The 23,805-nt window shown below is 49.9% G+C and overlaps 1 protein-coding gene and 1 pseudogene across 2 annotated transcripts; one reads left to right on the top strand and one right to left on the bottom strand.

Moving 5' to 3' along the window:
• Nucleotides 1–1,909: 1,909 nt before the first annotated feature.
• Nucleotides 1,910–17,990, bottom strand: SLC35F6 (solute carrier family 35 member F6). 2 transcript variants are annotated; one of them, XM_016129072.2, is made up of 6 exons: nt 17,790–17,990; nt 8,932–9,004; nt 7,691–7,862; nt 7,218–7,430; nt 6,396–6,506; nt 1,910–5,123 (listed from the first exon to the last, which is right to left on the bottom strand). In XM_016129072.2, exons 1-6 carry the CDS (start codon nt 17,864–17,866, stop codon nt 4,654–4,656), a joined length of 1,116 nt encoding a protein of 371 aa, XP_015984558.2. In that variant the 5' UTR covers nt 17,867–17,990; the 3' UTR covers nt 1,910–4,653. The 2 variants fall into 2 exon arrangements, with proteins under 2 accessions (XP_015984558.2, XP_036080613.1); XM_036224720.1 differs by having other exon boundaries at nt 1,910–4,931.
• LOC118606241 lies at nt 8,314–8,431 on the top strand (annotated as a pseudogene).
• Nucleotides 17,991–23,805: the final 5,815 nt, after the last annotated feature.

Raw genomic sequence — 23,805 nt, 5'->3', positions numbered from 1 at the left:
TTATGCTTTGCTCTATCAACACTGAGGTGGCTTTTAAAGAAGAGGAGACAGACCCACAGAAAATGTGATAACCCCACGTCGTGCCTGTGACCCTTCTGGGAACACCCGACAAATATGACTCAAAGCCCGTTTAACTTTATTTATGAATGTTATTATCAGGGTCATGGGACAGCCAGAATAGGGGCACTGTCAATGTGGGTCAGGCAGGGCAGGCCTCAGCTCTGTTCTTGGCTCACTCTCCAGCACTGCAATAGAATAGTTCCAGGGAAATTACCCCTACCCTCCCTGTTGGGCTGATCCTCATTTGGGTCAAATGTAGTTAGAATAAAGGGATTTTATTTTCTACACTTTGCTTTCTTGCATTTTCTAAGTGTTGTACAGTTAACATGTACTATAATTATGAGCTCTAAAAGGTCAGTCCTGCTTCTTGAATGCCTCTTGCATTTATTCTCGCCACCATTTCCTTAGTTCAAAGGTGGGCTTACTGGCCTTTAGTACTTCCTAATGCTAATCAAACCTAATAACCAGATTATTTTCCCACACAGCAATTTGGATCATGTCCCAACCTTGCCTAAAACTCTCTAGGGCACCCTACCATCTTACAGAGAGTCTAATGCCTCGGCAAAGCCTAAAAGGTACAGCGCTATCTGGCCTGTATCTCTCTGGCCACTTCCTGTATTGCATGCTTATTCCCAGGCTTATCTGTCTACTTACCTGCATTTCTCGAATATATCACCTTGTGACACACATTTCTGTTTTTACAAGCTGTTTCTTCCTCCTGTTTCTTTCTCTTTCCCTCCTTCCATGCATCAAGCCTAGAAGACTCCTGTCCACCCTTTGACAACCAACTCTAGTAGAGCTCTGAGTTTCAGGCAGTTAGCTGATCTCTCCTTTACCACACAGGCCTCTTACTGCATAGCACGCTGTGCTGGAATTCTTTCTTTTTAATTTTATTTTATTAGTTTCAAGTACACAGTACATTGGTTAGACATTTATATAGTTTATGAAACAATCCCCTTAATTGCTCCTTCTCTCCTCTTGCTCTCCACCTAGCCAATACATTAATGCTGACTGCATTCCCTATGCTGTGCTCCCCATCCCCGTGACCTTCTATCAACCACTAATTTGTACTTCTTTAACCCTTTATCCCATTCTCCCAGTCCCCCAGCACCCCTCCACTCTGTCACCAAATTGTCCTCTATATTTGTGAGTCTGTTTTTGATTTGGAATTCTTTATTTACACATTTGTCTTTCTTGTTTTCTTGGATGGATTCATGGTCCTTGGAGCACATCTGTTCTCAGTAAAGTTTAGAAATCCCTTGTTGAATTTTTTTTTGATAAGTTTTAAATGAAGAAAGCCAATTTATAAACTTTCATGTCTACATAGGGACCCCCCACCGACCTTGGGTTTTAAAAGGATGTTGCCAACAAAAGGTCAGAGGAGCTCTAAACCAAGGCCAAGATGAAAGAATGACATCGATCGACAAGCGGGCCAAGGAGGTGAACACATTCAGGGCTGCTGAGAACCTCTCCTTTTCATAGGTAGCCAAGTTCTTGAGAAGTAACATGACTTGTCCAAGGTCACCCAGTCAAGGTGAAGGACACGGCTCTCTGACTCCTGACTCTGCATCTTTCCCCTATACCATGTGGCCCTTTGCTCCAGCCCTCTGCCATCCTCATTAGAGGGTGAGAGCTCTGACCTCTTGGAGTGCTGTTTGCTTGTTAAACAGCACTGAGACCTTTGGACAAAGTGAAGGCAAACAGAACCACTTGGCATGGTCTTCAATCTCTGCCTTGTAGGCAGAGTCCTGGTGAGAGGAGTTTGAGGCCTACTCCAGGGCCCAGCTCCAGCTCCCCCAGGGCCACTCTGTGAGGGGCAGGGACCCATCGGTCACTACAATACAGATGGTTTAACTTACACTGTATTTGAAGAGATGTTTACAGAGGTCTGTTATCAGGCAATTCTGATTTGGGGGTTCGGGGCCTCCATGCCACCCTTCCATCATTCAGGCCTCCTCACTCCACTCACAACAGTAGTCCACAGCTAGATGTTCAACACAGCCCTTCAGACTCAATGGAAGAGTGGAGGTCCTTAGACTTCCACCCACATGATCAGCCCGATACAGCAAAGCCTCTCAAACTCAGCCTTCAAAACACTCCTGATAACAGGATACAGTGAACACATCTCTAGGGGCTGGGAGGGTGTATACCGTCAGCATAAAATCTTGAGGCATGTTTTATCTCGCAATTGATGTGAATTTTACATTTTACTCCATGATGGTATATTTTAATAAAATATTTCCTCCCCTGTGAGCAGAGCCAATACTCCGAGCTGTGCCCAGCTGTGACTTCAGTGCCCGACAGAACCCTGGTGGACGGCACAGCCTTACACACACCCCTTTGTGCGCCCGCATTCACAGGAACCTGCAATTTATTATCTTATGTAACTTCCATGCTCATCCACCAGATGGAGACTGGCTTTCCCATTTTAGAGATGTGAAGACCCAAAGCTCCAGAGGTAAAGCGATTTGCCTGAGTTGGTGGCAGGCTCGACAGGGCATTCCCCTCCCCATGCTCTGCCACCCCTCACCAATAAGTCCCATTATAATTCCCCCCGAGCCTTCAACGTTAAAATCAAGTCTTCCATGGCAGCACTTGAATAAAAGCCAAGTGCTTCCCTAACGCCCTCTTAAGCAGTTTTCACAGCCGAGTGCACAGGTTGGGCAGCAGTCCTGGATTCCTGGTACGGGCTCCTGGCTGCAGAAGCAGGTGGGCAAGGACTGAGAACCAGCAGCTCTGGCTTTGCTTGTCACTGGTGGTGTGACCTTGGGAAGTTCCACCCTCTCTCTGTTTGTCTCTTCACCTGCACCACGCAGGGTGGACTGGGTGATTCTTCGGTACATTAGAGTTTTCCATCCAACATTCTAGTCGCTATGCCCAGCAATGTCCAGCCCTGGGTGCTCCTTCCCTCATTAAGAAAAGTTCATACTGCTGATTTCCCTTTTCTTTTCTTTTTTAAAATAATGCCTAAAACAACATTCAAAGGCCTCAGATTTTTTGGAAAGGCAGCTATAGTCCAGACCACCCTCATTCTCCATTTCCTTCTTCCTGTGATATACATCATCGCCCAGAGACACGCGGGGGCCCCTGGGACTCTGAGTAGGTGGGATGGAAAGATGCTCTTCTCCCAACAAACTTTAATAACCTGTTGGATTCCCATACAGCCCTAGGGTTTTGCTTGTCAAAGATCCCTTCCCCCAGCATCTATTTTAAGGAAGGCATTTGGTGTTTTGTTTTATGATTGAGCTGCCTAGGAAAATGATCTGAGGCTCCAGCAACTGCCGCCAAGTGAAAAATGCTGGAATGGGGGGCTGCTCAGCTCCTTGAGGTCCCTGATGCTAGCCTTCTCCCGTCAGGCTGGGGTTCCCAGGAAGACAGGAGCACATGACGCTTCTATCTTGGCCACAGGAAACTCCCCCTCGAGACTCCAGAGAGACCCATATGGGGCTACAGATTTGAAAACAGGCCAACTTTGCTTGGAAGACTGACACCCCGAGGAAGTCACTTCAGCTTCTCTGGGCTGTGGTTTTCTCATCTGCACGGACCTGTGTGCAGGTTGTTTTGCAAGAGAATGGAAATCATGCACTTAATGTAATGCTTGGGATACCAAAATTACTCTTAATGGTAGAATCCTGGTCAATCCATCACCCTGGAGAGTGCTCCATGGAGTCAGGTTGCTGGGGTGGAGCCGAGTTCCAGCTGTGCTCTAGATCCCAGCCTGTGGCAGGAGCACGTGGCCTGCATGACCCAAGCCCATGGCAGGACACTCCTTTTGCCAAATAACTTATTATTTTGTATCTCACTTTCCTCATCTTTAAAATGGAAGGTACAGAGTTCATAAAAGCTGCTATGGAGGGCTGCCTGTAATTCCCTTGTAATCTCTCCCAAGAAGGGAGGCCCTGAGTGTGTGCGAGCAAGGACACAGGACACCAGAACCGGCCTGGGGAGGAGACGCTGTGGGCGGAGGGGAATTTCCAATAAATGGTTATTACTCCTTTCCCAGGATGACGGGCACACAGAACGGGCCCAGCTGAGGTCGGAAGTCCCTGAAGCCACAGCCTTGACACCTGCTTTACAGAGCAGGACACCAAGGCCCAGAGTGACTAGGTAATGGGCCGGGGAGCACACAGTGAGTTTGCGAAACCTAGGGCTCCAGACAAGGCTAGGGAACATCTTACAAGATTTTACACATACAATACTTAGTACTGGTTTGGATTTGTTCCCTCAGCTCTTGTCTTTGGAGAACCAATTTCAGCTTATGATTTAGGAGGAAATCCTACGCTTGAGCTCCTGCATTTCCACTTCATGATTTAGCTCTAGTGTTGCCGGAGGGGTTTGGGGTTGCGGGGAGCCTGTTGGGTCTGGTCACTGCACCCATGCCTTTGGGGGCTGGGTAACACCTTTTGGCAGAGGGTGGCAACAAAAGAGGACCTGGGTGTCCTGTCAACTTCTGCGGCAGCAGCTGTCCTGGGGTCTGTGGGGAGGTAGGGGGAGGCCTTGGGGACAGGGCACTTGAGGCTCACCAGCCTGTGTGGGCTCGGCCTCCGGGTGAACAACGTGCATCCAGGTGGCGGCAGGGTCCCTGCAGGAGACTCAGCTGGCATCGTTGATGGGAGTCCGAGAGGCACCCAGCAGTCTCTCATGCTCTCCCTCCTCCGCCAGGGGCCGGCCCCGGGACAGGCGGGTCAGCAGTGGGCGGTGCAGCCCATTGTAGAGGGCAGTGCCCGTCAGGAGGATGAGGAAGCCGAGGATCTGCAGTGCGTGGAAAGCCTCCCAGCCCAGTGCCAGGCTCAGTGCCCAGATGACAATGGTCCGCAGGCTGTCCAGCACCATGCGGGTGGTGGCGCTCAGCTCCTTGGTGACGCTGATGCCCGCGAAGTTGAAGAAGGCAATGCTGCTGATGTTGCCCAGCAGCGCCAGGGCGATGAGCGGCTGCCGGCCCACCTGGCAGAAGGCGTCCAGTGCATCCTCCAGCACGCCGCGAGGGTTTCCACTGAAGGAGCTGGCAGGGATGTAGTACATGGGCACCAGCAGCAGGGAGAGGATCACAAAGCCAAAGAGGCCTGCGGGAGAGGAGGAAGCACGTGGCACTCTCCGCTAGACCCTCAGACTCCCGGGACCTCCCGCCACGCCTTCTTGCGGCCCGCACACCAGGGCCTTCCTTTCAGGACCTGGAGCTCTCCCTCTCACTATGATTTCACAGCAGCCCACTGAATGGTCTCCAGCTGCCCCTTCTCCATGTCAATCTGTGTTTTTTAACTAGACCAAGAGTATTGTGACCAGTATATGTGTGCACCGGCACATGCACACACATCCACTTCCACAAAACAATAGCTACCCTTACACTGTACAGTGCTCTTTGACATTTTTAAACTCTATTCATTTAAAAACCGAATTGCTGGCTATAACCACTATAGTGCTCACAAGTGTGGAAAAACAGCTCTCTAATTCAGTGTCACTGGTCTGTGACAAGGAGTTGGAACAGAATGTAAATCAACGCACTGCTTCATTCAGAAAGTCTTGCTAGAAAAAGAAGAGCAGAAACAAACACTATTCTTAATGACATCATTGATACAGTTGATTAACATTCTGCCTAAGCCCTGAGCTCACTGTGGACCAGGCACAAACAACTCCCTGACTGGTCCACAGGCCACACTTTGGTGGCGCTGCTCTAAACCACCCTGCTAGTTTCATATTTTTAGAGCATAATTTTGATAGTTACTTCTCTGTTCAAAAACTTGGTAACCACCTGCCTGTCATTTAAAGTCTAAATCCCCTTGCCTGATGTTTCAGGTTCTCCATGACGTGACCTTAACCTACTCAATCCCTGATCATTTCTCCAACATTAAACAAGTATCTCAAACTATTCCACACTGGTCTCCAAACTCACCTCCAGCTCCCCATGCCTTTGCTCCGTCTGGAGTCCCCGCCTTCCCACTCTGCCTGTTGAAGTCACAGCTCGAATGCCACTTATTCTGCCTCAAGACACTCGTATATGCTCGGCAGGTGAAACATCACTTTAGCAGAGGTGGCCTGAGCTAAAATGCACTGCCTGGTCCTTTCTTGCTGGTCAGCTCCTCCAGAGTGAGGCTTACCTCTCATTCATCTTCATCCTCATCTTCTCTGACCTTCTGGCCAGGTGCATGCATGGCGGATGTCAGAACATTTGGCAACACATGTGGTGAGGGAGGAAGAAATGGGGGGCAGAAGGCTCGCCCCCTCCCAGTGGTCCCTGGCGCCTGGCCCTGCACTCCTACGTGTGCATTCGCTCCACGTGCTACCCTCCAGGGTGCTCCCCGACCAGCGCCCTCCTCCCAGCCCCTGCGCTCACACACCCTCAGTGCCGACGGCCCGCAGCGGGTGCACATTGTGCTTGTAGACAAACTTCTCCTCTAGCACCATCTGGATGGAAACAATGATCTGGGCCATGATGATCAACAGGTCCCCTGCGGAAAGGGATCAAGAGGGCCCAGGGTGAGGGAGGGAGGAAGACAGCAAGGGCATGGGGCTGCTGGGTAGGGTGGTGGGCCCAAGCATAAGGGAGAGGGTTCCCATGGGGACATAACATGCACAGTCCTATTTCTGCAGTTTATGAGGCACAGTCATGACCATCTTGTGCCTGATCTACTGGCTCCCAAGGGGTGGGGCTGGCTGGCGACCCTCGGGCTGAGGACACGGAAGGTCCAGAGGCCTGCACAATGGGGTAAGCAGGTCTTTTGAGAAGTATAGGCTCTAAGACAGGTTTAATCCTGCCTCTGTGTAACGAGGGCAGTCATTTCTTTGTAAAATGGGCTATACTGCTTTCTTTCTGGGATTGTAAGGATTACTGTCATGACAAACACAGAGTGTTCAGCACCAGGCTGGGCACTTGGTAAGTGCTCAATACGTATGTTCGTTCCTCTCTTCTCCCAAATCCAGCGGTTTGTGTTTATGTATGATATCACAGCTCAAGCCCTCTGCCTCCTCTAATCTCCTGCTCCTTAGGCCTCTGGCCTTCCCTATACTCTATCTTGACGCCTCGAGAGCGGGCGCACGTCCACAGCAGCTAGTCACCACATGCCTTCATGTAGCAGAGCTTGTAAAAGTTTGTTGAATGACTCTGTGATGGTATCCTAGAGAGGACAAAACAGGATAGAAAGGGCAGCCCCTGGCCGTACCTGTGATCACTTCACTGAGTTTGTGCTGATCGTCATGCTTGCTCAGGAGGTCGGCCAGGCCCACGACCACCAGCCCCGCGATGGTTGCGAGGATGCCCAGCCACTGGCTCAGCGCCAGCCTCCGTCCCAGGAAGGCCACCGAGAACAGGCCTGTGAATATGATCACTGCTCCCCGCAGCATCTGGAAGCTGGAGGCGCTAGTCATGTTCAGGGCTAGGAGAGGACCGACATACGACGTTAGCTCCTGAGGACCAAAGCTGTCAGTTCACTGAGGTGTCCTCGGGGCTGAAGATGTACCTCCCACATAGTATGTGCTCAGTGAATCTTGGGTGAGTGTGTGTGTGCATGAGTCTGTGGGAGAGCAGCAGGGGTGGGGTGAAGATAAGCTGGGGGTAGAGGTGGCTGTTCCAACCAGTGGCCCCCTTGGGTCACTGGCTTCACTGAGCCCTTCTCAGCCTAGCCTGGCTACTTACCCACATACATGATGCTGGTTCCGGTCATGTCGCAGAGGGCCGGAGGCAGGAACAGAAGGGGGTTGAAGGGCTGCTGGGGATCCATGCTGGCGTCTGGGTGCCTTGCAGCTCTGCACCGGAGTAGGTAGAAGGCAGCCAGGCAGGAGAACTCTCCCAGGAACATGCCCACTGCCTGCAGGGACAGAACTCTAGGAGTTTAGAGCTAGAAAGAGGGCTGCCTTTAACAATTTTTAACACAACCTTTCTTCAGACAACAGCTAACCTATAACCTCAACACATAAAGCAGGCAAAAGCAGAGCTGCTGCGTGTGGGAAGCCAGAGACTGCCTCCTGGGTCTACCTCTAAGCCCCTTGAACATCCTGAAGCAAACCCTAAGGCCATGGTAGAGAACAGTATGAAGACCACCAATCCAGGCCAACCCTCGTCAAGCTCCAGATGGAGAAGCTGAGGCCCAGAGTGGCTCAGAAACATTTATCGTAGTTTATTTTAGTTTAGTTTAGTTTTTAGGAGAGGCAACCCTTGATTGACCTCACAGATTGCAAGGACTTTGTCAGCTTACAATCCCTTATCTTTTTATTTTTGATGCCTACAGCACCTGGTCTTCCTATAAAGTCACAGAGCCAGTCTACGGCCATGCTACCCTGAACAAGCCTGATCCTGTCTGATCTTGGAAACTAAGCAGGGTTTGGCCTGGTTAGTACTTGATGGGAGACCACCTAGAAAGACCAGGTGCTGTAGGTGTAAAAAATAAAAAAAAATAAAAAAATAAGGGATTGTAAGCTGGCAAGGTCCTTGCAATCTGTGAAGTCAACCAAGGGTTGCCTTGCCTAAAAAATAAATAAATAAAATAAAAAAAGTAAAGTCATAGAGCCAGCTGCTGGCAGAGCTGGGGCTGAAATCTGACTCTTGTACTTCCCAACTGAGTAGTGAGATGCCTCCTATTTATGGTGTCTGCCCTAGCCCAGTGGGATCTGGGCTTCCGGTGGATGGAGAGCAGGGTTTGCTATGAGGGTTATTTTCTAAATGTGTCCACACTTGGACGTAGTAACGGCTGGCCTCACAGTGTCTGGGGCATGACCGCTCACCAGGACTTAATTGGGCCTCCCACAGAGGACTGTGCCCTCTGCTCCCTCTTCTGGGAGCAGGGGAGGACTCCACCCCTAGGTCAGGAAACAGCAGGGCCTCACGGGGCACCTGGCCTGATGCCTGAGAGATGGGAGGGGGAGGGATGGGGCAGATACCTGAAGGAAGGGATGCTGGAAGCTGTGCTCCTTGCTCCCTCCACAGCCCTGGGCCACGAAGTTGTCTGCCCACCTGCAGCAGAGAGAGAAAAAGTCAAACCCCATAGTGCAGTGGGCTCTCCCAGCCTGGTCCTGGTGCCTGTGGATGAGCTTGCTCCTCTCAATGGCAAGAGGCCGTACTTAGGGGACTCGGCCCAGAGTGGGGCTCCCCCTCAAACGGGCCAGGTTCCATGGCAAGGAGTTCTCAATCTTGGATCGTGGGTAGAATGTGGGAACCCTGGAATCTTTAGCTGAAATTTCATGAACTTCTAACTGAAATTTAGCATTTTCTCAAATTATGAATATGGTATCGCCACTTGCCACTCTGTCACAGAATCACAGCTATTCTCATTGTCACATAAGAGTCACTGTAGATATTGTGAAGTATCGTTTATACACATCACTACTCCAAAATTATAGTCGTTAGACCCACTGCTTACAATTTTATGTGTTAAGATTTTTACCTTTTAAATGTTTTCATAACTTTATTTCAACATAATTGGCTTTTTCTATAATCCTCAGTCTCTTATTTGCACATTTTAAAACATTACTTTAGGAAATATTTATTTGCACATTTATAAACAATTTCTAGGATTCATCAGATTATCGAAGGGACCCATGGCACAAAAATATCCAGTCACTGGTCTACAAGGGCACTTGGGCCCTGGGAAATGACCACCTGACACGGACCACCCGGTCAACTTCTTAGAACCTGAAGGTTCTGGAGGGTCTCTCTAGCACAGATTCTAAAGCAGGTGGCAAGTATGCAACACTAGTGGAGTGGCCTCCCAGCCAGCACCCTGGCAGATGGCTTAACTGATTATGGCACGCTTCCCCCACCGAGCCCAGACACAGACCCAGAATCCTTCACGGGCACAGAGCTCTGGGAAGCTGTCACCAACATTCTGCATTACCCGCCACCCGTGCACTAAAGCTCCTGCCCCTGAATTTCATTTTCATGGGGCTTAGTTGTGTCCCTTGGGTTTTTCTGATCTCTTTTTCATTTGCAAGCCCTTCAGATATTTAGAGACTTTTCCGTCTTCTGAATCTTCTCATCTCCTGGCTAAACAGGCCCAGCCCTTCCTAACCTTTCGCTTCCTTGGCTGCTGACGTCTGGAAGTGCTCTGGTGGGCCCAGGCCCAGAGCCAAGGGCATGTGATCTGGCCCAGACTGAGCCTGGCAAGACAGCGGCCCCTCCCTCGTGTTGGATGTCCTGGTTAGTTGACACTTTAACTGTGTCCGCCACACCGCACTGCTGACTCAGGGCAATGCAGACGTAGGGCCACTTCCTGTGGGCCACTGAGCTGCTCCCTCTGCAGCACTCCACACACAGGCAGTGGCGGTCTCCGAACTGACTCGGGACTTCTTAGATATCTTTCCTTGCAGTGTCTGTCAAGAGAAGTCACACTGTAGGGCAACCCTATTCCACTGAGTCATCTCTGCACAAGCCCGAGCTCCCAAAGCGCAGGGGAGCCTTCTGCTTCTTGTGCCCCCCGCAGAGCCATAAACATGGGCCACTGGTTGTGCCAAGCAATTAGGGTCTGGGTTTGACAGACATCCTGCCCAGTCCTGGCTTCTCTGTGCCCTGAGTTCGGAAAGGGGAACAGGGAGCTCCTTCCCACAGCCCAGGGCAAGGGCATGATGCCCAGACACGGGCAGTGAAAAGCATGGGCTAAGTGGTGGCAGAGGTCCTGGTCATCCGTGAGGGGAGCAGACCCGCGAGGGAGAGCCCACATCTACTCAGAGGTCTGAGCACATCCCAGGACTAGTGACCAAACAGGGCTACGGTAAACTTGTCTCAAAGAGGGAGCCCCCACCCACTTTCTGAGATGGAGAGAAAGGGGCAGTTAGGGGGGCTTGTGGTTCCTGGGAATGGCAGGGCTCAAAAGGGAGCCACAAGCAGGGAGAAGTTCCAATAGGACTGGTTGGGAAGGCAGAGAGAAATCTGGATTGGGGCACCAGTTACAGTCAGGCTGCAACCAGTTCCACTACCAATGGAGAAAGGAAGCCCCCACTACGTGAGACTCTTTGGGGTCTCATTTCTGCCCACATCTGCTACAGGTTCTGGCTCTTGGGTCTCCAGACAGGACCAGACATGAGGCACTACAGACAGACTGTGGCCCAGGAAAGAAAGCCTGCTCTACAACCAGGATCACTTTTGCAGAAAGAGACCTCTGGGAGGGTCTGGGCGAGGCAACGGAGTGAAACAGAGAAGTGACGACAACTCTCATCTGAATCACTTTCTGGTTCCGCAGTCACTGTCACTTGACAGAGTTGAGCTCAGCATCCAGTAACTCCCACATCTCTCAATCTCCTGCTCCCAGCACGGTACTATGCAGAAGCTTAAACATTTTTTTGTTGAATGAATGTGACTTTCAGAATCCACCAGGCAAACGGGAAGGTACTACAGTCCAGATGCAATGTCTCCATGAGTCCTAATTTACCACCTGGTTTGAAGTGCCCCCTGCTGGCAGGACAAGCTGGGCCTGTCTTTCCCTAGGGTGAGGCACCATATGGAGAGCTGGCTTTAGGGTTGATGCTGAGCTCCCTCCCCTCCCCTCCACCCCTTACCCCACCAAAGGGCCAGCTTTGCTTTCTCCAAGGGTTGGGTCTGCCTGAACAGGTTGGGGCTGGCAGTGTTCCCGGCTGGGGAAATGGAGACTTTTTGTATCTGAGGGCCTGGGGTAGCCTTACAACCCAGGGATTGGGTGTCACTGGGACAGGCTGCCAGGGCTGCAGACACTTTGGGAGGGAGTCAGGCTTCTCGTCCTGGCCCAGAGACAGGCTTTGGTTCATTGTGCCGGCACAGAAGGACACCAAATAGCATAGAACAGGAGCCAAAATCCAGCCTTAGTTCATCTGGGGATGACAGCAATGACTCCTAAGGTGAGAGAGCACTGGGATATGTTTGCAAAATATGTCACTAACATGTTTTTATAAATGTAGAAGTCATTGAGTACTGACTTTGTGCCAGGCTTGTGCTGAGCACTTCACGTGGATTGTCAGTTTTAAGCCTCATAACAAGGATCCTCATTTTTACAGACAGGGACTTTAAGGTATGGGTGGAGAGAGGTGTGTTCAAGGTCATATGGTTAACTACAGGCAGATCTAGGCTCAAACCCATGTGCTTGAACTTATGTTCAGAAAAGGCAACAGGACACATGGAAAGTTCAGATTTTGAGTTTCACAGGCTGGAAGTTTTAGTGTTCTCATCTATAAAATGGGGATAATAATGCCAACGCTGATGAACTGTCAAAAGTAATAAATAAAATAAGATACATAAGACCTGGCACACGGCAGATAGTTAATAAAAGTTCTTTTTGCCCCTTCTCCCTCCTTCCCTTCTCCTGAGCAGGAGCCGTCTCTCCTGTGTTAAGTTGGCGTGGCCCCAGCTCTGCTCTAGCTTGAGAGCTGCTGGGGAGAGCATCCACTTCCTGGGACCTGCGCTGCTGGCTGAGGCAGAGGCAGCTGGAGGGGCCTTAGGCTACTGCTCCTGCAGTTGCACAGAGCCACAGAGTACTGCAAAAGAAGAAACTCGGCCATTGTCTCATGAAGCTCCTCATTATACAGACGGGGAACCCAGAGACCAGAGAGGGCTGAGGGACACAGGGCTTGTCAGGGGCCCAAAAGGGCTAGTACCCAGGGGTTCCCACTCCAGTCCCATGTCCCCTCCTCAGCGACTGAGGTTCTCTTATCCCCTTCTTACTCCCATTCCCCTGGCTGAGGCGGGGAGGGGTTAGCCGTGCAGAAGGACCCTCTATTCTCTGTAGATACTGTATCTGGGGGGAAGCCATGGTCTCCAGGGCAGGAGGCCTGTGGCGACCCCACTAGGGTCAGGCTGAAGCCGCAGGGGAGATGCCTCTGCTGGCAGAGGCCAGTTTCTTTTAGAATTCCCTGGGCCTTGGCAGGCTGGGGGTGGACTCCCCTTGCTGGAGGGGTGAGTCACTCTGCCTGGCCTTGCCCAGTCAAACTCAAAGCTCAGCATTCTGAGAGGTGAGCTTATCTGTGTGTGGGCCGGGTGGCGGACTGAGATGGAGGAAGTGGCTGATGTGGCTGCCTCAGACTGACTGGCTATGTGTCCATTCCCTGAAGAATCTCTGCCATTTCCCTCTCACTTTTCTGGCTTGTCAAGTCCAGTGAGTCAGCTCCTTTCTTCTGCTGTGGGATTGTGGACGAAAAGGGAGCCACACATTAAATCTGACAAGTTCAGGGAAAGTCAGCATGGCAGGTGCTACAAACTCAGAGACTGAAATTAACCACATAGGATGGTCTGAACATAAAGATTCCTAAAAGCAGATCGAGGCAGGTAGTCATAGCCTAGGCCTGTAACTTCCTTGACAAAGGCCAGTCTTTACCTTAGTAAGCCTGTCTGTTGTCTTTTTGCATCTAAAATAACATGCTCCTGGAATGTCAGCATAACTCCCTTTTCCTGGACCCCTCAGGGCACACGCACCGCACCAGCACACGAGACCACAGAACCTCTCCTTGTTATCTTGTTCCCCGAACGCCATTTCTATGTGCTGTAAATGTTAATTATTGACTATCCTCTACCCACTAATGTAAGGACTTATGTGCCTCTCTATTTTTCTTTTTAACCAATCCTAGAGATTTCCCCGCTTTGCTTTCTCCCACCCCCTTAATCTACCATCAGTGGATTTTCAGAAACCCTCCTTTAGTGTCCTCCTTTGATTCTAATGCATAAAACAAGCTGCAAAACTGCCCTTCTCCGGAACATTTTCTCACTCTTGAGATTTTTCTTCTCCGCAATTGTTATCAGTTTGGCTCAAATAAACTCATTAAAATTCTCTACAGGTTTGGATGTGTCTTACGTTGACAGGGTCTACAGAAGGGCCACAGGCTCCTCCAATCTCTAGGGGTGTCAAAGGAGGTGGTCCTGGCTCATGTGGTAATAAATGAGGATGAGCCCTCTCATATCAAAGTACAATTTGAAAACCTTCCTCAGTAGGCCCTACCTGTGTCTGGGAAGAAGGTGGGGGAAGTCACACCTATTTTACTAAATGTGACTGAGGCTTGGAGAGGCCCAGTGACTCACCTGATCCCACAGTTTCCAAGTCTCATGCTCTTTCCACTCTACTAAACTGCCCTCCTGATTTCAGGCTCTTTGCAGCTGGCCTGGGCTTTAAAGCAATTATCCCATGCCAGTTCATGGAACCCAAGGGCAGGGGCAGCCACCAAGGCAAAAGTTAGAGCAGGCAAAGAAAGGACAGTAAGACTACTTTCTGGTAGAGGCCATCCTGCCAGAGGTCCTGGACCCAGCAGGCCTGACTGTTACAGGGAAGTCACCCTCAAGGCCCTCTCTGGCTGGGTGAGCTTCACAGCCTGCAGACATTTAGAAGGATGTCTGAGCCTTACTTACTTAGTGTCTACCTGACCTTGGCTCTTTACATGCAAAACCCTAGTTGGATTCAGAAGGACAGAGCTCCCATATGGGCACCACTCCATGGATAGGTTTCAGATAGTCAGCCCGAAGTAGTGCCCAGGAGAGGGAAATGCTTGGACTCCAGGAGATGCATCAGCAGAAGGTCCTTGTGAGGGGGTGAAAGCATCCACAGAAGGAGCCATTTCACAGGAAGGGGTCCTATGCCAAGGCCCAAGGACGGGGTAAAGGGACAGCCTGCCTGGTGGTTTTCTCGACTTTGGGTAGGTGACACCTGCCACCATCCCAGCCAGGGCGACCTGTCTCTCCAAAGCATCTGCAAACTTGCAGAATGGCCTCTCCAGTGGAGAACTGACATGTGGTCCCAGCGGAGCAGGCAGCATGTGCATACACACTTCCTCATTCACTATCTTAGTTCTCCCAAGAACCGGGGAGAGAAAAGCGCTCACCTTACAGGCCAAGAAACTGCAAGAGGCCACTGTAGACTCAACCCGAACCTTGCATGCCCCCGGCTCCAGGAGGAAACAAGCAGGGCAATAGCAGGATCCCCTGGGCTGGGGCAGAGGCTTGTTGCCCAGCCCTAGAGGGAGGGCGCTCTGAGGGCAGGGAGGGGAGATGTCACTTATAAGATTACACCTTCCATGGGTACACACTTGTCTGCTCTTGTCTGGCGGGGGCGCTGTTAGAGGAAATCCCAAGGAAGAGGGACTTTTAGGTACTGCAGCTGTAAAGGAACAGGACTACACTAAAATGCTGAGACCTAGGTTCTAGGCCCTGCTCTCATCGGCCAGCTGAGTCACAGAAAGAAACTTCTCTTGGGATCTTGACTATAAATTGTGGGGATTAGAATGATTTCTATGTTCCTAACAACTCCAAATGCCCTGAAAAATGACTAGAGAAGTCCCCCACCTCACTCCATACTGCTGGTTAAGAGCATGGATTCTAGAGCCAGGCTACTAAGATCAAATATAAACTCTGCCACTTAAGTAGAGTTGAACTTGGGCAAGCAAGTCTACCTTTCCATACCCTAGTTTCCTGATCCAGGGACAATGAATTTATCTACCTCAGAGAGTAGTTATAAGAATTCATTAAATTAACACATGAAAGGTGGCCAGAGCAGGCCCTGACACATGGTACTCTCTGTGTACCAGCTGATTAGCACTTATTATGGTCACATTCTTGTCTGTCTGTCCCTGTCAAAAACTGCAGGTCAGAGTGTGATTTCACATTGATAATTAATTCTCATCAGGATGTGCCCAGCCACTCTCCCAAGTTCTTTTTCTCTGAGAGCATCTTTCTCATAGTCTGGCTTTAAAACAGTTTAGGGTCCTATTCTAGGGCCTGTCTCAGGCAAGGAGGCTCCTGAGAGGCCCCACATCAGGCTACAGGGCAGGGGACAAAATCAAAGGTTGGGCTTCCCACCTGGGAGCTTCTTTGCTGCCTTTTAGGCAGTCTTCAAGCTAAGGCCTACTGGCTTCACCAAGCTTCCTACAAGACCGGTTGGGAGCTTTTAAAGAAGGAACTGAGAGGAACTGAGTCAGCAGTTTACCTCAGTAGTAACAAGCAATATCAACTTTCTTTGGGGACAGCAGCCCTGGCAGACCTATGGCCACAGTAGAATGTCAGGTGATTTGTTCTGCTGCATTCATTTCCTAATTGAGATGGAGGCACTTAGGTTGAGTTTCCTTTATAGCAATGGCTCAGCAAAAGGAGTGATCTTCAGGAGGCTGTAGGGCCTGGGAGACCAGCATAAGACACAGACAGATACAGTTAGCCAGAGTCTAACCAGAGTCTGAGTGGGTACCACCCAGAGCTCCACTTCCTGTGGAGAAGGGTGGACATTTTGATTGCCAAGTGTGTGTACATCTGTCTCCTTCACCTCGGATTCTAAACATCTCAAAGACAGGCACCTTCTCTTAGTCACTTCTGTCTCCTTCCGAGTCCAGACAGTGCCTCACACACTGTTGATACCTTATATGTGTCTGGTGAATTGAGTAGGATACGTCTCTCCCAGACCTCTCTTCTGGGGGCATTTCTCACATCACTGATGGAGTGTGCTAGAAATACATACCTCAAAAATGAATAAGATACGACCAGCCCCTCCTCTTAAAGGGCCCCGGGGCATAGACCAGAAGGTGACTAGGGTATCTTCCTTTGCTCCGGAGCCTGGCAGGGCCCATGTGGAAGTGAGGTCTGACCAGAGACCGTTGTCCACTGTTCTCCATGTGTGCTTTGGAACCCTTCAGAAAAAGGCCAGGCTCTGGGTCCTGGGGCTTTTAGATGGTGAACAGAGGGTCAGGAGGGACCTGAGGTCGGGACAGAGAAAGAGGTAAAGAGCTGCCAAGAGAAGGGGCTGCCTCCTGGCCTCCATCCTCGCACAATGCAGAGAGGAGGCTATGCTTGATCCCTGAGTCTCTCAGCCCCTCAGCCTCAAGACAGCCCTGGGTCCTCAGTCCCCAACCTCCTGGGGACTGTCCTCACTGCCCCACGAGGATGTCATCCTCATATATCATAGCTGAACTGCCCACCTGCCCTCCCTGTCTGCGTTAATGACACTTCTGTTCTCGCAGGCGGAAACCCTGGAGCGACCATTGTCTCTTGAGCTCCTGGGTCAGGCCTTATGGCTTCATTCGGCACCTCATCTCTCTCACCTGTCTCTTCCTTTCCCACCTCCCTGCCTCTTCCTAATTCCCCTCATCGGCTATGCAGCAGCCTTGGAATGATTTTCTCTGCACCATACTACTCTTTACCTTGACCACCAGGGTCATCATACCACCTTTAACACGTCGCTCCCTGCCCAAAAGCCTTTACTTGATTATGGGATAAAATCCGACCTGGGCATTTGGTATTAACTACAGCCCACTTCCATCTGGCCTTGCTGTTCCCTGCCTCAACGCCCCTGATGTATGTAGAAATCCAGATGGGGCAGCTCCTTCTCTGTCGCCACAGCCCTCCACATTAACTGGTCACTTGACCTGCATGTCCTCTACTGTAGCTCGGGTGCACAGGTATGGGAGCCTCCCCTCATTCCCGCCCACGGCTCCTGGTTGGGGTGGGGCGACGCCAGCATTGGAAAGGGTGTGGGAGAGGAACTGGTCTAATCCTTCCGTTTAAAGATGAAGAAACTAAGGCGCAGGAACGCAAGGTGACTCGCCAGAATCAAGCACACAGCGAATCAAAGCCAGGGCTCAGCCCCTCCAGCCCAGGCACTGCCCCATTCCGCATTTCGCTGGGGCTTGCACCCCTCGGGTGGTCCATAAACCACGCGAACCGACCCGAGAGACTGGGCGAATGGGTGAAGCTGGGAAAGGAGAGCTGAGAAAGGGGAGGGTGGGGAAGGTGCGCGGGGGTCGTCGGCTGCCGCGCGGGCTGTGGCAGGCCCAGCAGAGCCCCCTACCCATCAGGCCGGGCCCGGACTCACTTTGCCGAGAGCGTGTTGATGGAGCCGGTGACAAGCATGAGCCCAGCCAGGAACAGCTGGTACTTGGTCCAGGCCATGGCGGCGGAGGCGGGGAGCACAATGCTGCGGACACCCCCCACCGCGACCTCCGCGATCACTTGAAGCTGTAGCCCCTGACCCGGTCACGGGGGGGGGGGGGAGGGTGTCTCGGGTGCGAGCGCTTCCGGGCCGGGCGTCACATGACCTTCGTCGGCCCCGCCCCGTGCCGTCGCGCTCCGCCTCCCGCGAGGGCGCGGGCGTGGGCAGCTGTGCTGGCGGGATGGCAGTGCCTGCGCTCTCCAGGGCCCGAGCTGGTCGTGCTGGTCCCCACAGGGTGACAGTGGCAAGTCACGGGCCCAGCTTTCCCCTTTGTAAAAGAAACTGATGGGATGATGCAGTGAAAATGTTAGAGCGTTTTATAAACTGTTTATAGAGGTTGAACGGAATCACGTCAGAGGCAAACTACAAAGTGGACATGTCCAGCGTGGGAATCTCCTCTCCACATGGTACCCAGGGAATTCTCAGGAGGCCTGGGACGTGTCCCTAGGGATCCCAGTCCGCAGGGTTGCTCACATCTTACAGAAAAGTGGCGTAGGAAGCTCCCAGGAGACCATTTTATAGCTAAGGACACTAAATTGAGAGAAGCCTAGTGATTTGCTTATGATCATAATTGATGGGGTGGGGGTTTGCACCCAAATTCTTCAGTCGTCCCAAATCTGTGCCTTCAACTCAGCCCCTCCACGAAGATCACCTCACTGCTTCTTGGAAAGGATGCCGCTAGGAGGCAATCACAGCAGAAAGACCTAGGTTTGTCTGCAGAGGCTTTCTGGCTTTCACAGCCCTACTCCTGGTTCTCAGCCCTCAGGGGTGCTCTGTCCTCATCTCCAGGTCTCCCGTCTGCACCCCATACCTGTCACACTACAGACTGGAGCCCAAGGCCTTCCAGGAACTGCTTCAGACCTGGTGAGCACATTTTTTTCCATTCCTGCAAATTTTATTACTAAAGGTGCAGAGATAGGGCCTGCCTACCAACTCTTTCTGCTTACCCTAAAGACTGTCTTGAACTTGTGAAAACGACTAGCATTGAATCAGAAAAATTCTCAAGGGACTGCACCAGACCCTTTTATTGCAGGAAGACCTGGCAGAGAAGGTGTATAAGTGGGGTTTTGGACAAAATATACGAAGTTACCTGTTAGACAGGGGAAGGGGTTTTCCAGAGGAGGGAATGAACAGAGGTATGAGTGAACATGGAGTATGTCAGACCTATAAACCATCTGGGAACTTTCCTTCTCTAGAGCCTGTTCTTCTAAGTCAGTGGGGGAAATGAGAGACTCAGAAGGAGGTTTCGTAAGAGCTTCTTGTCCAAAACAGCACTACTAGTTTCATGTGATTTAAAAGGAATTAATTTGGTTATCCAAAAATATTTACTGAGAATCTGGGCCCTATAGAGATGAATGAAGCACAGCTTCTGTCCCAAGAGGCCGGCCAGGGCAGTCTACACCAGCTGGACAGCCCCATTCCTTTCCGGGGCAGTTCCTATAGGCCACAGTGACATACTCACTGGAGCTTGGACCATTTTACCTACGTTTGTCCAAGCCAAGGGCATTGTTCTGAAGGAAACATTACGAATGATCAATGGTGTTTGCAATCCGACATGATGTCACTAGAAGCACAGTCTCTGTCTGTCTCTATAGCCACATAATAACATGGATTTTAATTTATCACCATGTTCTGACCGTTTATCAGACTGCCGTCCCTGGAGCCCAGGAGACAGGAGGGTTTATTTGCAAAAACACATGGAGCCCACTACGTGCTAGGCCCCCAGTCAGACATGAGACCTCCAAAGACAAGTGAGATAATGTCCCTGCCTTCAAGGAGTTCAGGATTTTATGGAGGAGAGGGGTGAGTACTCGGGTAACCATGAAGCAACATGAGGATTGGTAAGAGGTGGAGGGAGCTGGGAAAGGGATGATTTCTCAACAGGGGCGGAAGCAAGGGGATGACAATGGTGATCAGAGCTGTCCTGGATTAGGTGCCCAGTTCTGTGTCTGCTGGTGCGGAGTGCTCGACCACTGTGGCATCATTTCTCACAGCAACCCTGTGTGCTGAAACTCAGGGGAGATTTGAGCAGGGGCTCGAAGGAGGAGCAGAATTGCTCCAGGTGGAGAAGGGGGTCATTTGGGGTGAAGACAACCATGTGGACACCAGGGAGGAGACCAGCCAGCCCTCATGCTCGAGAGTGGCCTATAGCGAGGCTCCAGGTCTCTGCCAGCCTGGCTAGACTGGGCTCTACAGGTGAAAACCAGGGTTGACATTAGTGTCCACAAGTAGCAGCACGCCTGGGGTTAACGTATCGGAGACTCAGGATCCAGGAATTCTTAGAAAAGTAGAGAAGAATCAAGGTGCATGTGTTCATATATAGACTTTGCAAAATCCTTCAGATTATTTGATTTAATTTTGGGATAAAGCTTAATGTAAAGGCTGGATACAAATTTGTCTCATAATTTTAGAAGGCAGTGATTTCCTGGATTAAATAACATGTTCACAGAGCAAACCTGAGACCTCTCTGAGTCTTTAGAAAGTCAAAGGTGGGCGGGCCCCTTTGTGAAGTGACCTTGGTCACCAGAGGAGCACTTATTTCCTAAGTGCTCAGATTTGATCGTCCTGATTAAAAACTACAGCTTGCTGACGGTCATGAAGATCTGGATTACATGAAAGGAGCAAATTTACAAATTTTCAGCAAAGGGAGGAAATTTACTGAGCATCAGGGGTGCCCCTTTCTACATAATCTTCACGTGTATGTGTGTGTGTGTGTGTGAGGGATAGTGGACAGAGATGGGAATCTCTTCGTGTACCCCTGAGAGTACAGTCTTCACAAGTGGAAATGACATTGTGCAAGTTGTCCAGACTAGGACAGAGAGGGCTGTTTCAGGCTGGAAGGGGTCTGTTGCTTAGAGCAAAGTGACTACGGTTCAGTTCCTTGATAACTCAGAGCCCTACTTCCTATCTGCAAAATGGGAAGGATAATATTCACAGTTTGTCACGCAGCGGGAAGGAGGACAGAAGTGGAGGTCTGTGGGACAATTACTATAGCTGGTGTGAGGTCAAGACCAATCATGCAGAGAGGTATGGGAAAGACCTGAGGCTGAGCATTAAAAAGCACTTCTCATGATTTGCATAAGTGCATGATCCAGTCTTTGAGCCTTTTTTCCCAAAGTCAGGGACACTTTGAACAAATTTGCATGCTACCTTCAAAGAGCCTCTAATTTCCAGAGTCAATTAAATGCATCAGTGCAAACCCCCGTATTTGTATTCAAAACTTACAGCAGCCTGTGTCTTGTCTGAAAGACTGAACATTTTCCCAATCAATTTAATCACATTCTAGATTAGGAGAGGGTTATTTTATCCTGGGAAGGACAGAGGGAGTCCACATCAGCCCTGTTTAGTTTAGGACAAGTTTTTACTGCATGTCTTTGGGCTTTTTCTCTAGTGTGTAGCTTGTTTCCCTGGTAGAATGTGACCATCTCATAGGCAGGTGACAAAGATTCTTTGTTTGACCAAACTTTAGTCAAGTTCATGAACCTTCTCCTAGGCCCATCTGTATACTTTCTTATAAAATCCTACTGAGTCAATTTAGCCAGAACCCCCCACCCTCCATATCTCATTCCCATCTCCTCCCTCCCCACCAGGGGAAGTCTGAGCACCATGACCTGCCTTCAGCAAGGATCCTATTAGGTGGGTTTAGCCAAAATCCCCCTACACCTCATATTTCCTTTTAGTGATTTTCTATCCATTGACTCCCACCCTACTACCTGGCTATAAATCACCACTTGCCTATGCTGTATTTGGAACTGAGCTCTGTACAGCCCTGCACAGACTGAGATCCCTTTTCTCCTATTGCAATATTGTTTTTATTGCTTTAACTACTGTCTGGTTCTGGTTTTTCTTTGACACATGATCGGGTATTCAGTTGCCTGTCTCTCCCAAAAGGGTGAGAGCATTGCAGGGCAGCCATCTGAGTCTTTGGCTGGGAAGAGGAATGAGGGCCTTGGGATGAAGAGGGCAGGGTAGGTCCTGGCTGTCTCCTGGGGGAGAAACTGGGGCAATAAAACCAGGCCTGACAGGACCTAGCCAGGAAAGGACATGTGGATGGTCTGCACTGGTGGAGAGGCGGTTAGCTCTTGTTTATTAGCTCTTTTATTAGGACTTTTTGTCTGGTTTCTATGGTGACTGAAGATGATTAGATAAGGAGTCACCTGCTTTTTCTAGCTTTGGGCCTTCATAAGGTCATTCTCAAACCTTTCTTCTTTGCCTTTCTTTCTTAACACCTTCTTTCCACCCTAACACCCCTCCCATCATGCTGATCATTAGATGTGAGATGCATCACTGGATCCAGGAAGCTGGTGTTTGTCTTGGTCCTTTGGGAGCAGGATCAAGTCAGATCCAGATAAAGCGTGGACTCCTACTTAAATCTGATTTCCGATAAGCAATGAATACTTTTTTTTTTTTTTTTTTTTTTTAGTGTAAGTATATCCTCAATATTGTTTGGGAATATACTTTTACTAAAAAACGATTCATTATTTATCTGAAACTCAGATTTAATCGGGCATCCTGTATTACATCTGCTCAGACTGGCAGTGCTGCTGGTATGGCACCCAGCTCCGTGTCCTTGCTTGGAGAAGGTGAACCATGACTTCAGCTGCATCGACTTAGTGTGTCTCGGGCAAATATCTTCCTTTGAATATGCTGTTGAGTAAGCTCACGATATTTTCTTCCTCTGACTCCGTGAAACCTCTAAATTGATTGATACCAGCCCTCTCAGAGGTGGGTCCCACAGCAGGCAACCCCCCAGGCTTCTATATTTAACACCCTTCTGACTAGAAATGAGGGCCAGGGGCATCTGTAGGAGAACTCTCCCCTCTTGCACACAGTTTCAGGGTACTCCTGTACCCTCTGCAGCCTAGATGCAGATCCCCTGGAGGGAACACATGATCTAATCCAACCCTCATGCTTGTCAGATTAGGAAGCCCAGTCCCAGAAAGGAGGTAACTTGTCCAGGTCAGTAGTGAATGACTCATGAGCTGTATTACGTATTTATTTGGATTCCGTTTTTATTAATTAGCTTAATCTGGGTAGTAATAAAAAGAAATTGGCTGGCCCTATAAATGCGTAAGTACATTAAAAATAATACAACCTGTGACTAAACTAACTGAAACAAAGATATTTTTGAAATATTTGGGAAACACTGAACATAGTCTGGAAAGTGAGTTATTGCTAATTTTATTGGTTGTATTAGTTTCCTATTGCTGCTGTATCAAATTACCACAAGCACAGTGGTTTAAAAGAACACACATGTATTATCTTACTGTTCTGGAGGACAGAAATGTGAAATGTGGTCACTGGACTTAAATCAAGAACTGTGCTCCTTCTGGAGGATCTAGGGGAGAATCCGTTTTCTTGCCTTGTCTAACTTCTAGAGGCCGACACCATATCACTCTGACCTCCAAGTCTGTAGTCACACCGTCTATGACTCTGACTCTCTTGCCTCCATTTCATAAAGACAAAATCCTTGTGATTACATTGACCCCATCTGGATAATCCAGAATAATCTTCCATCTCAAGAACCTTGGTTTAATTACATCGGGAAAGTCCTTTTTGTCACGTAAGGTATCATATTCACAGATTTGGGGAATTAGAAGATGAACATCATTGGGGGCGTGTGCATTATTCTGTTTCCTGCAGTTGTGACAGAGGTGTATTAATGCATCAAAAAAGCCCTTAGCTCTTAGGGAGTGAAGTAATTACAGGTGAAGCGATTTGCTTTAAAATGCTTTGTTATAGACTGAATGTTTCTGTCTCCCCCAGATGCATTTATTGAAGTCCTAACCCCCAATGTGATGGTACTTGAAGATGGGCCTTTGGGAGGTAATTGGAGTTGCACTAGGTTAGAGGGTAGAGCCCTCATGATGGGATTAGTGGCCTAATAAGGAGAGGAAGA

Source organism: Rousettus aegyptiacus, unplaced genomic scaffold, assembly GCF_014176215.1.
Source record: "Rousettus aegyptiacus isolate mRouAeg1 unplaced genomic scaffold, mRouAeg1.p scaffold_m13_p_7, whole genome shotgun sequence".
Lineage (NCBI taxonomy): Eukaryota > Metazoa > Chordata > Mammalia > Chiroptera > Pteropodidae > Rousettus > Rousettus aegyptiacus.
The sequence above is the reverse complement of the archived record's forward strand: the minus strand, read 5'-3'. Positions and strand labels throughout refer to the sequence as shown.